This window comes from Papaver somniferum, chromosome 2 (genome assembly GCF_003573695.1).
Source record: "Papaver somniferum cultivar HN1 chromosome 2, ASM357369v1, whole genome shotgun sequence".
Taxonomy (NCBI): Eukaryota; Viridiplantae; Streptophyta; class Magnoliopsida; order Ranunculales; family Papaveraceae; genus Papaver; species Papaver somniferum.
Window position 1 is genome coordinate 139,532,916 of NC_039359.1, and position 16,092 is coordinate 139,549,007.

The 16,092-nt window shown below is 35.8% G+C and overlaps 1 protein-coding gene across 2 annotated transcripts; it reads right to left on the reverse strand.

Moving 5' to 3' along the window:
• Positions 1-12,860: 12,860 nt before the first annotated feature.
• On the reverse strand, positions 12,861-15,509 carry LOC113349272 (putative 12-oxophytodienoate reductase 11). Of its 2 annotated transcripts, none has more exons than XM_026593217.1 (5): positions 15,356-15,509; positions 14,938-15,078; positions 14,650-14,772; positions 13,904-14,080; positions 12,861-13,658 (listed from the first exon to the last, which is right to left on the reverse strand). In XM_026593217.1, exons 2-5 carry the CDS (start codon positions 15,035-15,037, stop codon positions 12,982-12,984), a joined length of 1,077 nt encoding a protein of 358 aa, XP_026449002.1. In that variant the 5' UTR covers positions 15,038-15,078; positions 15,356-15,509; the 3' UTR covers positions 12,861-12,981. The 2 variants fall into 2 exon arrangements, with proteins under 2 accessions (XP_026449002.1, XP_026449001.1); XM_026593216.1 differs by having other exon boundaries at positions 14,650-14,780.
• Between the last annotated feature and the right edge of the window lie 583 nt (positions 15,510-16,092).

Below are 16,092 nucleotides of genomic sequence, written 5' to 3' on the forward strand. Positions count from 1 at the left end.
CACTAACGGTTTTGGACAATTCACAAAATGATTTAGTCTTTGAGAGTTATTGGACTCCATGATAGCTTGATGATTCATGGAAAACAAATACGCGAGAAAACAATCAAGGTAAACTTCTCACATACTTGCATGATCAATCTATATTGAGAAGTTAATCTTACTTATGGTCAAAGTAATTCATAAACATGAAAACTAGTTCACGAACTCATCTTTGATTGTATGCTACCGATCCTTGTTCATCATTATAAATATAGGGCTCTATGCAAACTAGAATCTCAATTCTGTCACTTCTAAGTCCTAATTGTTGCTAGAGTCGTCCTTTAAAGACCTAGGTTTCCTTGTGGAAAACTGTATTAGGTTACGACTTTTGAAGTCTTCACTAAAGGATTCGTTAATCCTGGTCAAACTATCTTTTACCTGGTAGTTCTTGAGATCCGTAATCTTATCTTGATCATCGTAATTCTTATGAGTTTAAAAGGTCTGTCTCTTATGATATACGGCCATTCAATAATTATCGATCATGGAATAAGATTGATAGAAATTACAAAGTACTCTACGTCTCAGATTTGGTAATTCCACAAGTTTCATATATTTTTGATTGATCTTGTGATGTAGTTACAATTACACATCTTTATAACCTTTTGGGGAGAGTAAATTATCATTATTGTTGAGGTTTTATTGGTATCTTCTTTACCTTGAATATATCTCGTAAGCAAATAAATATCCATTACCTTGATTGAATATCTTTGTGAAGGAAATCAAAGGCTATTTGTTAGAGGTTGGATAGTTAAAAGTATTCACTTTGGCTAAAGCAACTCATAGGGTTGTAAAGTGCGTCATCTAGGGGAGTCAAGTATGTAGGATCACACTGCATCCAAAGACGTAAGGATCACAACTGAAGCCGAATGACTCGGAGGTCCGATTTGGTCTCAACTATATTCTAACCTGAAGTCTGATACTAGGCTAATGTTTATAACGACTTAATAAATTGTGGTGTTCAAAATGTACTAAGTCCCGGGGTTTTTCTAGAAGATTATAGTTTCCTCATATAACAAAATTTTTGGTGTTTTGTGTTATTTGTTTTTCGCATTATATTGTTTATCTTTATAACAGAAATATCACAAATAATACGTTAAACAACCTAAATAGGTTTTAAGCTCAAACTGTATTATAAAACCTACAAGATTTTTTATTGTGAATTCGTGTAGATTACAAGACTTGTTATTGTTGTTAATCGGTTCGGGTAAATACTAGGTCGTTTTTGGATACTGATTTTGAAGATCGTTTAAGGAACTTGTTGTACAATCAGGAATAAGGATCTTTTATGTTGATCTATACTTATTGATTGTAACAAGTTTTTCCGTACAAGTTCATGAATGAAAAGGTTCTCGGTGTACTTGGTACCCTCTCCTTTTCATATGGAAGATAATATGTTTAATATAAATCAAGAAGCAACATACGGTTTAATGGTTCACTGCCTTATCTTAGGAGATGGAAGTCGTGTGTTGGGAACCTTTTTGTGGAAAACGGAAAAAAAAAATCCTAAAAATGGGAGAGATGAATATTTAGACTGAACCGGTAATTTAGTGTTCCTTTGTGCTTTGAAGGCAACATCCTTTCCGATTTTGGATGTATGCTCATGATCAACGATCTTTAGCTTCCCCAACCAACGTATTTCTGGAGATAGCATTAAGGTTATTTCCTTCAACGATGGCATGCTTCTTAGAATCATATCTAGATGGCAGCGATCTGAGAATTTTCATCACAATGTTCTTTTCAGGAATAGTCTTACCCAATTCAAAAGATGCATTAAAAATTTCAGACACTTTGTGATTAAACTCATCAAATGAATATTCATCTGCCATACGAAGGTTTTCCCAATCAGAATTAAGGTTTTGAAGTCTAGCTTCCTTTTCACTGGTATTTACTTCGAATACAGTTTCTAAGATATCCCAAGCATATTTAGATCGAGTACATGTAGTCACATGGTGCTGAAGATCTGGGGTAATGGCATGTATGATGGCATTTAAACCGTCGGAGTTTTGCTTTGCAGCAAGTATCTCAGCAGCGTCATATGCACGAATATCCTTAGGAACAGTCGCATTCCCTACTGCCACAACGGGAGCATCAAAGCCATTAACTACATAAACCCAAGATTGAAAATCACGTGCTTGAAGAAAGGCACGCATAACAATTTTCCACCACAAGTAATTTGAGCCATCGAAGACTGGTGGTACGTTTATAGAGATAACACCTCTGTCCATATCAGATCGCTACAAACACAGACTTGTAAGGTCTTTAATGTGTTTGCCTTCTCTAATACCAATTGAAAATGCGTGGTTCTAACAACCACACCCAACAGTTCGTTTGGAAATATGAGAGGACTTACTCCAATACACTTTCTAGAGAATCAACTAGACAGTCAGACTCAATCTAGAATAAAGTATATCAAAGAGTTTAATATCTGTAACTCTTAATTCAATCCGCAATCAACAAATAGAAATTTGCGAGCCCGATTGAATATAAGAGGAGTAACTTGAACGATAACAAAGACCAATGTTCAAGTGTCAATCAATGTAAATCAACAACCCAAGGTTGGATATTCTAATTGATTGATCTTAACGCACAACCTGTGATATTTCAATTATATAACAAACTATAATGCGAAAAAGAAATAACACAGACACCAGAATTTTGCTAACGAGGAAACCGCAAATGCAGAAAACCCCCGAGACCTAGTCCATATTGAATACTACATTGTATTAAGCCGCTACAGACACTGGCCTACTACCAATTAACTTCGGAATGGACTGTAGTTGAACCCTAATCAATCTCACATTGATTCAAGGTACAGTTGCGCTCCTTACGTCTCTGATCCCAGCAGGATACTACGCACTTGATTCCCTTAGCTGATCTCACTCAAAACTAAGAGTTGCTACGACCCAAAGTCGAAGACTTGATAAAAAAATCTGTCTCACAAAGAAAAGTCTATAGGATTGAATAAATCTGTGTCCCACAGAAATACCCAAGATTTTTTGTTCCGTCTTTTGATAAATCAAGGTGAACAGGAACCAATTGATAAACCAGACTTATATTCCCGAAGAACAACCTAATATTATCAATCACCTCACAATAAACTTAATCGACTAGCGAAACAAGTTATTGTGGAATCACAAACGATGAAACGAAGGTGTTTGTGATTACTTTTCTATCTTGCATATCGGAGATATAAATATCAAGCCAATTTTACAATTGCACTCAATCACGATGGAAACAGCAAGATTAGATCACGCAACTACAAAGAGAATAGTTGGGTCTGGCTTCACAATCCCAATGAAGTCTTCAAGTCGTTAACCTACAGGGTCTCGAGAAGAAACCTAAGGTTAAAGGAGAATCGACTCTAGTTATGCAACAAGTAACACACATGAGGTGTGGGGATTAGGTTTTCCAGTTTCTAGAGTTCTCCTTTATATAGTTTTCAAATCAGGGTTTACAATCCAAGTTACCTTGGTAACAAAGCATTCAATATTCACCATTAGATGAAAAACTTGATTCAATCAAGCTAATATCTTTCAACCGTTAGACCGAACTTATCTTGTTACACACAAATGAAATGTACCCTCATTTAGGTTTATGTAACCGTACCCAAACGTGTACACCATGTTGGTTCACAAATAGTTAACCGAGGTTGGCCATGTGATTACTCACATATCAAGCTTATTCATCTTAACCATAACTAGTTCAGATGACTCAAATGAAACTAGTTAAAGAGTTGTACATTTGCTATATTCTCATGGATTTATACATGAAAACAATTGAAGCAAAATCGGTTTGATTCACTCGAATCGATACATGAACATTATAGCCACGGTTTGCAAAGATTGCATTCCTTATTGATAAATGTTTAGGTTTATGTACAACCGATTTTAGAAAGTAACCACTTAAGTATAACCGGATTTTATTTTGGTTCAGTTTTCAAACTCAGCAGAAATTCACGGACGTGAACTTTGCACCAGTATGCGTACGGGTACGCGTACTCTAGGTAACCAGATGAGTTTGGTTTTGGTTTTCAAACTCAGCAGAAATTCACGGACGTATGCGTACGGGTACGCATACTTATCCAGTCTCCTACAACCTTTCTGTATACACACAAGTATGCATATTTTAGGTTCCCGGTTTTGGACTTATACACTAATGTGCGAACACACTATGCTTATATCCAAAGATGGTTACAAGATTCTAAACTGTTTATTTCAATCATTGAAACATTCTTCTATAATGACAATAGCCGTTTTCATACACTATTAGCATCAAAGCAATTTTCAAGATATTGAAATAATCATTATCTAAACATTCCGAGTCTTACAACAAATGATTATATCACACAAACCATGTAAGATGTTACTCGGCAATTTTCTAATGATATAAAATGAACTTGGTCGAAGCGAAAGCTTACCAACACATATTTCGAGAAATATGTAAGCGAGATATACTCAGCTCGAAATCTCAAATGTGTATAGAGAAAACTATATCGTAACACGACTTATGTTTCAATATAGTAAATAGAGTAGAAATATACTTTCCAAGTGATAGATGGGTTTAAGTCTCCACATAACTTTTGTCGATGAAGTTCCACAAGCTCTCCTTAGTAGTTCTTCGTCTTCAAGTGATAAGCTCCGTGAAGTCTAAGCTCAACTACACAAACTATGTCCTCGTCCGAGACATCTATAAATAGGCTAGAAATCAAGACTTATAATTTTGATCACTAACATTGAAAAACATGCTTGAGATAGCAACGCATGCGAGTTTGACCGAGCAGTGCTCTAACAATTACCATCTTCTCTGTTATGACCTCCAGCAACCATGAATATCCCCTTGAAAGCTTTTCTCATTGGTAGAAGACTATGGGGTGTCTGATACTTCTCTTCTACAGTGATCATCCTTGGCTCGACCATGTGGCAGTAGAGAATTCCATACTTGTTCAAGGATTCAGCCATGTAAATTCTCAGAGCCGTGGGATTTGAATCACCCGATTCCCTATAATTTTCCAAAGGAGAGAGCCTAATCCCCACTATATCAGCTTATCTCATCCACAACAGCTTCAACTACTTCTGGTGCGAAGCGGCAATGATTTTCTAGGCTCCCACCGTATTTGTCAGTGATGCAGGACACCCCTTATCTTTCACAGACTAAGCTTAGAAGCTTCTAGTCTTTGCTCTATTTCTTAGTTTACTTGCAACTCTTTTAGTTTATTCTATGTTTAGGAATTCTATTTTTGTTTAACTTCTTTATTTAGATTCCTTGTCGGTTCTCTAGAGACTATATAAAAGGCAGTCTCATTGAAGAAAAACACATTGTTATCATTATTATTACTAGTATAACACGCACGCGCGATGCGCCTTCCATTTCCTTTCAAGTAAAATCCAACTTTCCGTTCAATAGTTTGTCAATCAAAAATATCAATTTACACCAAAACTTGTTCTTGTATGCATTCTTTTACATGATATACTGTAGATTTTTCCCAACCCCAAGAATGAGAATATAAACTGTGCAAGCTCACCATATAGTACCCTAGATCAATCAAATTCCTGCAGTTACATAAGAAGCATATATAGGTAACTGATAACATCGTGTAGAAAAGTTGACGCCCTTATTCAAGGTTTGTAATGTCACTGTTCTGGCAGGACTTTGTTATTCTAGTAATGTGTATTCTATGCCAATTGCTTTGGATATACTATAATTTTGACATCTAACTCCCCTGGAATCGGAGTTTTTTTTTCCAATAAACCACCATTTCAATCCAATTAAGATTTTAGACCTTTCTTCCGTGAATTCTTATATAATGATTACGAAGCAACTTATATATGCATGATTGGTCCAAGTTGTGTGTCTAGGACTCTAAGTTCACCCACTACATTTACTTAACAATTGAGAAGTATGAAATAATAAAACAAAAAATAAGGCATATACCTGAAGAAGAGCAAACATGAACATATGACATGCCTGGGTATTTTCATCTTTGAGGATGGAAATCCGACCAAAAAATGTGACCACACCTCACATTTGCAATAACAAACGTATGCTGTTGTTCCGTTCAAAAAGTCAGGATCACTCTCTTCTCATATTTTGTGAACCTGCAAGCACCATATTTTCCTAACATCGTTTGCGATGGTAATTTTTTGGTGTATTGGGAATTTAATCGAAAATTTACTCACCTTAAATCAATATGATAAATTCAATTTAAGAGGATACAACTTCCATCACATAGAAGAAGGCGTAGCGTAGATCATGCGAACAAAACTCTAGTGCTTCAAGTAACACATGACCATTTATGCCCGGCCCCATCCTATATGCAACTTCATCCACATCAAATCATTTCTTAGCAATATAAAAAGACTTGGTTTTGGTACCAAATCCATTGTATTATTAGTATTTTGTTTCTGATAGAGAACGAAACAAAATCAACACAAAATTTTTGTCATATTACCAAAACATCCTAATAGAAGAATTCAAAGAAATCCCCTTCAATAAAAAACTACTGAAATCGATATTAGAATATACGCATAGTTAAACTCTAGTTGTGAAAACTTAAATTGGTGTTGCAGTTGCTTAAATCACCAAATCAAAAGCTGCAAATTTTTATTGAACCGTAGCTGAATCCAGAAACTTTCCTACGGATTAATATGTTATCCAACTTAAATTCTCGAACATAATATTCTCCAAACACGACGACCCTATAATTTAACAAAAAAAAAAAAAACAGAGTAAAAATTATGGAAAGAAGAACCCTAACTCTGAATCTACCAAAATGAGTGGAATTTTACCTGAATTTTTTATTTTGATTTTCATGAAATTTTCTCCTCTCATCTTTGTATAACAACAACGACACCAATTAAGTTTCAAAATCCCACCATGATTTCCCAAATTTGTTTGGGGACGAAGAAGAAGGATAATGAGAGAATAGAAAACCTCTTAACCGTTCTGACCCTTTACAGTATTCATATTTACGCGATTTGAAAGAGCTGTATGAATTGGGAGAGGGTAGCTTAGTAATTTAGGGGGGTCCGGACCAAATGTAGAGGTCGTACCAAAAAAGGCTCTTTTCTTTATATTAGTAAGAAGATTATCATCTTCATCTTCTTAAATTCTTCAAAAAGTTTATCATTCTTTTTGTTTCTTTAACTCTTTTTGTTTCTCTGCAATCTCAGTGTTGCTTTCTTCTTATTTGTTTTACATTAGTTAGTATCATTCGACAGTAGATTAGATTTTTATTATTTTCTTAGATCATGTTTTCGCTTCCGCAACCCTTAAAAAAAGAACTCACAAACCCTACTTTTATTTCATGGCTGATACTACAGAGACAAGGCTTAATAAGTTTTCTTCTGATGTTGAAACGATGCAAAGAGATTTAAATGAAAGAATAACTAAGCTGGAAGAGATGCCTTCACAACTAGCTGCAATTATGGAGTTCCTAGGTATCCAACCAAAAGATACTACTGAATCTTCTACAAAAACTTTAGATTCATCTTCAAGGCAACAAGGAGAATCTACTCCTAAGCCACATGGTTTTGTTTACACTTCTGATATTCATGAGAACGTTTTAGCAGGAGTGAAGAAAAACAAACAACATGAAGCCTTTCTTCTCAATCCAAGAAAGAAAATTTTAGTCTTACAAGTTGACAGTGATGAAGATGATTCTTTTGAATATGGGCAACACAAGAGATGGATTGAGGACAGACGTCTTAGAACTGGAATATAAATTAAAAGCTGATATTCCTAACTTCAATGGGATTTTCAGAATTGAAGAATTAATGGATTGGTTTAATGAACTTGAAGATTTCTTTCAATTTATGGAAGTACTTGATGAATCAAAGGTTAAGTTGGTATCTTACAAACTCAAAGGTGGAGCTGCTGCTTGGTGGAAAAAGCTGTGTAAGGATAGAATCAAGTATCGTAAACCTCCAGTACTTGGGAGGGCATGCGTAACCTACTTCGTGATAAGTTTCTTCCTCAAGACTACAGGCAACAATTATTTGTTAAACTACAAAATTGTCAACAAGGTGCTAGGCCTGTGGAAGAATACGTTGCTGAGTTTTATAATTTGATTGCTCGAAATAAAATACATGAAACAGAGGAGCAATTGGTGGCACAGTTCATTGAAGGATTAAATAGGTTGATTCAATATAGTATAACACAGTCTGTATTTACTACGGTGGAAGCTATTCAACAAGCCATCAAGATTGATAAACGTCTTTCACGTACTTCTAAGTTTCCTCAATCTCGCCATCCTCGTTCTTGTAGCAACTATAAAACACAATAATTTTCAGGTGGAAATTACCAAGATAGTTATTATTATTCTCCTCCAAGTTATAGTTATCAAGAAGAGAGTGTTCCTCCATTTCAACGTCAACAACAAACACCGACGAACTTTTCTTTTTCTCAGTCACCATTACCTGCAAATTCTTCACCTATTTTACCAAATCCCACTGAGATTTCACCTATTCAGCAACCACAATCCAAACCTCATGGTATTAGGTTTTATAAAAGAACCCAACAACAATTTCCTCCTCCTTATAAACCAGCTAATGTTTACTCCAAATTTCGAGGGGATAGGTGCAATAAATGTCACCAAGTTGGCCATTCTTCTGCTGACTGTCGCAGGTTTAATGGTTTCATTGGAGACAACTCAGTGCAACATGAATCCGAAGAGAAGGAAACTTTGGATGATGAAGATTATGAAGAAGAGGAATATCCTGACTTACATGAAGTATATGGTGACCATTTAGTAGGTATGATTCGTCCACTCATGCTTACTCAACCTTGTTATTCCCAAAGACATAGCATCTTTAAGACCAAGTGTTTTATTGGAGGAAAGGTTTGTGACATGATTATTGACATCGGTAGTGTTGATAATTACATATCATGAATGATGGTAGAGAAATTAGGTCTATATGTTACACCACATCCTCATCCTTATTCTGTATGGTGGGTAACAAGTTCTTCTACTCAGCGTATTACACATCAATGTATAGTAACGTTCTCTTTTATTGGTTATGAAGACTCAGTTTTATGTTATGTGGAAGATATGAATGCTACACATCTTCTTCTTGGAAGACCATGGAAGTATGACGTACGTGTAGTTCGCAATTGTTTTGAAAATACATACACATTCTATAAAGATGGTAAAAAGAAAGTTCTTCATCCTTCCAAGTCTTCTTCAGTGATCAAGGAACATAGTGATGACAAGACTAGTTCTTTGGTGGCTACAATTTCACGTTCTTTGAATTCAACTCATACTTTGAGTTCTCATGAAGAAAACAAGCCAATGATCGCAGTTCCTATTCAGGTACAACCTTTATTATCACAATATAATGAGTTATTTCATGAAGAGTTGCCTATCACTTTACCACCTTTAATAGATATACAACATTTCATTGACTTCATCCCTGGTGCTTCACTACCTAATCAATCTCATTATAGGTTAAGCCCTATAGAAAATGAAATTTTACAGGGTCAAGTTAATGACTTATTGGCTAAAGGCTTAATTCGACCCAGCAATAGCCCTTGCCTGCATTCTTAGTGCCTACGAAATATAATGGTTGGAGAATGTGTATAGAATGTAGATCCTTGAACTGCGTCATCATTCCTTATCGATTTCCTATTCCTAGAATTGAAGACATGATTGATTTGCTTTCTGGATCAATTATTTTTACTAAACTTGATCTTAGGAGTGGATATCATCAAATTAGAATCAGAGATGGAGATGAATGGAAGACCGCTTTCAATACAAGAGAAGGTTTATATGAATGGGTTGGTATGCCATTTGGGTTATCTAATGCCCCCAACACTTTTATGAGACTAATAAATCAATATTTACAACCCTTTCTGAGTAACTTTGTCATTGTGTACTTTGATGACATCTTGCTTTTTAGTCGCAATAACAAAGAGCATCTCATTCATCTTTTTCAAGTGTTTAAGGTGTTATTTGATCGTTCTTTGTTTGTGAACTTAAAGAAATGCACATTTATGTCGCCTGATGTCACATTTTTGGGTTATGTCATCTCTTCTAAGGGGATTCATGCAGATCCTTCTAAAGTTAAATCTATTATGGATTGGCATGTTCCTACTTCTATCAAGGAGGTAAGAAGCTTTCATGGTTTAGCCTCTTTTTATAGGCGTTTTATAAAGAATTTCAGCATCATTTTTGCACCTCTTACTGATCGTTTGAAGACAAAAAGATTTATTTGGACTGAAGAAGCTGATAGAAGTTTTAATACACTTAAAGTAAGACTATGTTCAGCTCTTATTCTTGTCATGCCCGACTTTTCCAAGCCTTTTCAAGTTGATTGTGATGCTTATATTATTGGAATTAGAGCAGTTTTATCTCAAGATGGACATCCAGTTGCTTACCATAGTGAAAAAAATTCCGATACACAAAAGAAGTGGTCTACATATGAATTAGAATTGCTTTATCTTGTACAAGCTCTCAAACAGTGGCATACTTACTTGGTTCATCGTGAGTTTATCTTCAATACTGATAATCATGCGTTAAAATATCTTTAGACTTCAACTAAGGTTAATCGTATGCATGATAGATGGCTGTCAACAATTAATAAGTATAATTTTTCCATTAAACACAAGAGTGGAAAATTGAATCAAGTTGCAGATGCTTTAAGCAGAAGGAGTCATCTTTTAGCTACTATTCGTAATGAAAGTTTTGTTTTTGATTACATCAAAGAGATTATGCTGAAGATACAGATTTCAAGTTACTTTGGGAGAAATGTAGTTCTTCAGCTCAGGGATTTGGTGATTTTCTCATCCAAGATGGTTTCTTATTTAAATGTAATCGTCTTTGTATTCCTAATGGATCTCTACGTCTGCATTTAATACGTGAACTGCATGGAAATGGTCTTGGTGGTCATTTTGGCAGAGATAAAACTATTGCACTTGTTGAAGAAATGTATTTTTGGCCTTCCCTAAAATGTGATGTTCAAAGATATATCATGAAATGCATGGTTTGTCAGCAAGCTAAGGGTAATGTTCAGAATACTGACCTTTATACTCCTTTGCCTGTACCAGAAGCTCCATAGGTTGACATAAGCATGGATTTTATCCTTGGGTTACCTCGTATAGCTAGAGGGAATGATTCAGTGATGGTTGTGGTATACAGATACTCCAAGATGGCACATCTTATTGCCTGCAAAAAGTCTAATGATGCTTCAAATATTGTATCTTTATTCTTCATGGAAGTGGTTCATTTGCATGGCATTCCAAAGTCCATTACTTCTGATAGAGATACAAAAATTTTAAGCTATTTCTGGAAGACTTTGTGGATACGTTTAGGTACTACTTTACAGTTCAACACTACTGCACATCCACAAACCGATGGACAAACCGAAGTAGTCAATAGATCTTTAGGAAGCTTGATTCGAGCTAAATGCATGGATAATAATAAACAATGTGATTTATTATTACCTCACATGGAGTTTGAATTCAACACTTCAGTGAATAGATCCACCTGTAAGACTCCATTTGAAATTATTTACTCTAAGGTTGTCATGTATTAGACTCGGTTGTACTTCCTAAGTTACATAATTCCAATATGAAAGATGATAATCTGTTGGAGCAAGCTTCTCAATTACATCATGAAGTCAAAACAAAACTTGAGGAGTCTAATGCTAAGTACAAGGATACTGCAGATAAGCATAAAAGATTCAAGACTTTTCAGGAAGGAGAACTAGTCATGATTCATCTGCGCAAAGAAAGATTTCCAGTTGGAACTTATAACAAGACTAAGATGAAGAAGAATGACCCTTTTAAAATTTTGAAGAAAATCAGTGACAATGCATATGTCATTGATCTACCTAAAGACTGGAACATCTCTAATGTGTTCAATGTTCAAGAGATTTTCACCTTTCATAGTGATAATGTTATTTTACTTGTTTCCACCAACTCAGAGGCGAGTTCTTTTCAAGAAGTGGGGACTGATGCAGGACACCATTTATCTTTCACAGACTAAGCTTAGAAGCTTCTAGTATTTGCTCTGTTTCGTAGTTTACTTGCAACTCTTTTAGTTTATTCTATGTTTAGGAATTCTATTTTTATTTAACTTCTTTATTTAGATTCCTAGTCGGTTCTCTAGAGCCTATATAAACAGGCAGTCTCATTGAACACAAACACATTGTTATATTATGTGTGCTTTTCTCACCACAGTCTTCCTTTCCATTCTGAGCAAACAAGAAACCAGTGATGTACTTGCTTCTTTTGCCTCAAACTATTTGGAATTCAAAGTTAAATGCAGAATGTGTAATCGAGTAGACTGCCGGCAGGAATGGTGTATGTGTTCATTGCGCGCTCACTGCTGGGAATCTGGATGTTCATTTTTTTTCTTCTGCGGCCTGAATCTGGGATGTTTTATAAAGCTGCTACTTCTTCTTTTTCGGCCATTGAGCATTACATGTCTGCGGTATGAGGCGTACCTCAATTGATTCTAGAATTGGAGCAACTTTTACAGACACATTTTGTTTTTCGGGGCTCAGTAAAATTTTCTACGTTGCAGAATACAAAACAATAGCAAAGCCAGGGATGGTTTGGTAGATAGTGAGTGTACATAAATTTGTATATCCCAGTTCATAGTGCAAATGAGAGTCGTCGAGCCAATGAAATGACCGTGTTTTGTCGATCAATAGAGTTGGCAGGGGTAACCGCATGGAAAGTGATTGTGCTTTCCACGGCAGTGGAAGTTCTATTTAACAGCTTGACAACCCAATTGATCAAAGCCCGTCGGTGTACAGGCACAGAACAATGGCAAGATCTTAAAAGAGGAAAAACTTCCATGCTGTGTATAAAATGGTGAAATTACATGCTAGAAAACCAGGATTGCTTTATTATACCGAACCTCCATTACATTTATCATGACGACATGACCTGTCACTTGACCTCAGAAAACAACTACAGTCCCTTACATTGCCACTGGGAAACTTAAGAGGCAGGCAGAAGAAATGATTCTTGTGTTGACACCGTTCTTAATCTTTCTTTTTCCCTGACAAGCTTAGTTGGAAAAATTTGATCTATTGATTCCAGAAATGGATAGTCAGTATAACCAAGAACAGGGTCAGAAATGTAGAATGTCTCTCTGTTGTACTTATTAAGAGGAGCATTAATCTCAAATCTCTTTGGCAAGTCTGGGTTTGCTAAGAATAACCGACCAAATACAACAAGATCTGCTGAATTGCTGGTGATAGCTTTATTACCATCTTCTCTATCATAACCTCCAGCAACCATGAATGTCCCCTTGAAAGTTTTTCTCATAGGTAGAAGACTATGGGGTGTTTGACACTTCTCTGCAACAGTTTTCATCCTTGGCTCGACCATGTGGCAGAAGAGAATATTGTATTTGTTCAAGGATTCTGCCATGTGAAGTCCCAGAGCAGTGGGGTTTGAATCACTCGATTCCATATAATTTGCAAAAGGAGAGAGCCTAATCCCTACTTTATCAGCTCCTATCTCATCCACAACAGCTTCAACTACTTCTAGTGCGAAGCGACATCGATTTTCTAGGCTCCCACCGTATTTGTCAGTCCTGTCATTGACTTGGTCTTTCATAAACTGGTCGATTAGGTAACCATGAGCCCCATGAATCTCAACCCCATCGAAACCTACATGTCACAAGCTTTTACATTAGAAACAACATAGACAAAATTTGCATTCTATTAGAATAAGGCTTTAAATCAAATGTGAGAAAAGTTGGTCATTTTAAATGTCCTAACACTACTGAAGTCTCCTAAACAAACGCAACTATTCTTGAATGAAACAGCATTCCTAATCTTTTTCCTCAGTTTCCATAAATCTTAAATGTGTTAGTTTAACCTCAATGCACAGAAACTGAAAAACAAACAAGTACCGGCTGCCATAGCGTTCCGTGCAGCAAGTCTGAAATCATTGACAATTTGAGGAATTTCCTCTGTCTCTAATCGCCGTGGAGGTGAGAACCTTGCCACGTCGACACCATTGGCTCGCACCTGGGACTCTAATATCTTGTCTGAAGATGATATTGGAGCTTGCCCATTTGGCTGAAAACCTGGAAAATGGAAATTGCTTAGGGTGAGACAGTCATGTAACTTAGTATAATAAAAGAGTCTTAAGATTTACTATACTGCTGAAGTTTTTCAGACAATACTTGCAGTAGGTTTCACATTTTAATTGTATGAGAAGAAAATGACATCCAAAATGATCACAACTATATTGGTTTCTCACAATGGTTGGGGTTTTTGTCCTATTATCAACATCCATAATACGGGCTCCAAATTTGTTGGGGTTCGAGTGTCATCCTCTCTACTGAATACAAAAAATACATAACATCAGGACTTAGGAGGTAATCATAGGACTCCATGTACTCCTACTTCATTTACAAGACATAAGCACCTTGAGTAAGTAATCACGGTTTTCTTATCACTGGGGACAAATCTTACTCACTCTAAATACCTCCATGAGGACCTCAACTATCCATTCCACGGAATTATTGCTTGGGAATCGCCTTAGGAGTACAATTTTTACATCGAGTATTCCAAGTACAAAACATTACATAAAACTGCATTTTGAACAACATCTAGTCTAGGCAAGAAAAAAGCTAATTGATCTAAAACTTACCAGCATTTGAAACCCGACCAACGTGCCAAATTTGACAGAAGAATAGACCACCTTTAGCATGAACTGCATCTACTATAGGTTTCCAAGCTTCTACTTGCTCTTTTGTCCAAATACCAGGTGTATCTGGATACATATACAAACATAAACAAGATAAATATGAACTCACAAGGTACCTTTCCGGTGTTAGGGATACATGATGTCGTGAACGATCTGTTATAGAAATTCACCTACACCCTAAACAAAACTTGTAACAGCAAAAAAAAAAAAATGGAAAGAAGAGAAATTTACCCTTGAGCAGTATCAGAAACACCAGTGGCTTCAGATATGATGAGTCCTCCTTTACTGGCTCTTTGAGAATAATACAAAATTGCATGTGGTTGAGGCACATTCTTGTAAGATCTTTGTCTAGTCAATGGTGCCATTACAACTCTGCAACAACAATTAATAACAATAAAGTTTCCAATTTTATAAATATTTTACAAAGATTGTGAAAGAGTCATTTAATCAAACAAATGCAATCAGAAAGTCCCAGTCAATCCCTAAAAATCTTTAATAATAAATTGAAACACAGCAAAATAATACTAAATCAGTAAGAATTCTTCCACTGGTTTCTGATTTCTAACTCAAATCTTTATGAAATTAGAGAAGAGATTTTGAAGTTGAATTCTCCAAAAGGAAAATGGGAATGAAAGGGTGAAAATTATACCTGTGAGAAAGATCATATTTTCCAAGCTTGTATGGAGTGAGGAGAGGAACTTGAGATTTTTCAGTAGTCATTTTCTTTCTTTCTACTTCCTTTGTAATTTGACAACTATTTTATTTTTGGATTGGTGTAGTTGGGGAATGTCTCCCCCGAATTTATAGACAGGAAAAAAGAGGATTTTTAAGTACATTTCAACGAATAAGGTATGTGATTAAGGGTTGCTTTTCATGTCAAGATATTTTGATTTTGCAGCATTTTAGTTTCTTTTTGACCCCAGCTATATACAGGGCCGACATCTTATCCGCACGCCGGTTACATTTAGAGGGCCAAATTTTAAGAGTTTTTGATAAACACACGTCTCTGTCACATCAGTCTCCAAAAAATTCTGAAATCAAAAAGCAACCTCCACCAAAGACGGCGGGCGCTTCTTCTTTCCCTTCAGATCAACTACCAGAATATGAGAACAAAATCATCAAAACTCAAAATTTGAAATGGAAGAAAAAAAAGATCTAGACCCATCAGCAAACCTTAGTTCTGTGAGTTAATTTTCGTGGCGTTTTTAGGGGCCACCCCAAAGGATTTAGGGGCCATCAATTTATACCCAGCCAAAGACTCTAGTTAAGGGGTACCCTATATGATATTGAAGTTACATAAATGCCCTTATGGTAAAACTGTATAAAAACCAAATCAAAAACAATTCTACTCATTTCAACTCTTCTTCTTCCAGTTTCCTATTATCT

Coding starts and splice junctions, on each gene's coding strand:
- LOC113349272 (XM_026593216.1), bottom strand. CDS start 15,426: ATGACTACTGAAAAATCTCAAGTTCCTCTCCTCACTCCATACAAGCTT. Junction 15,079..15,355: donor AAATATGATCTTTCTCACAG/GTATAATTTTCA, acceptor TTGTTGTTGCAG/AGTTGTAATGGCACCATTGA. Junction 14,081..14,649: donor TGGTCGGGTTTCAAATGCTG/GTAAGTTTTAGA, acceptor TCCATTTTCCAG/GTTTTCAGCCAAATGGGCAA.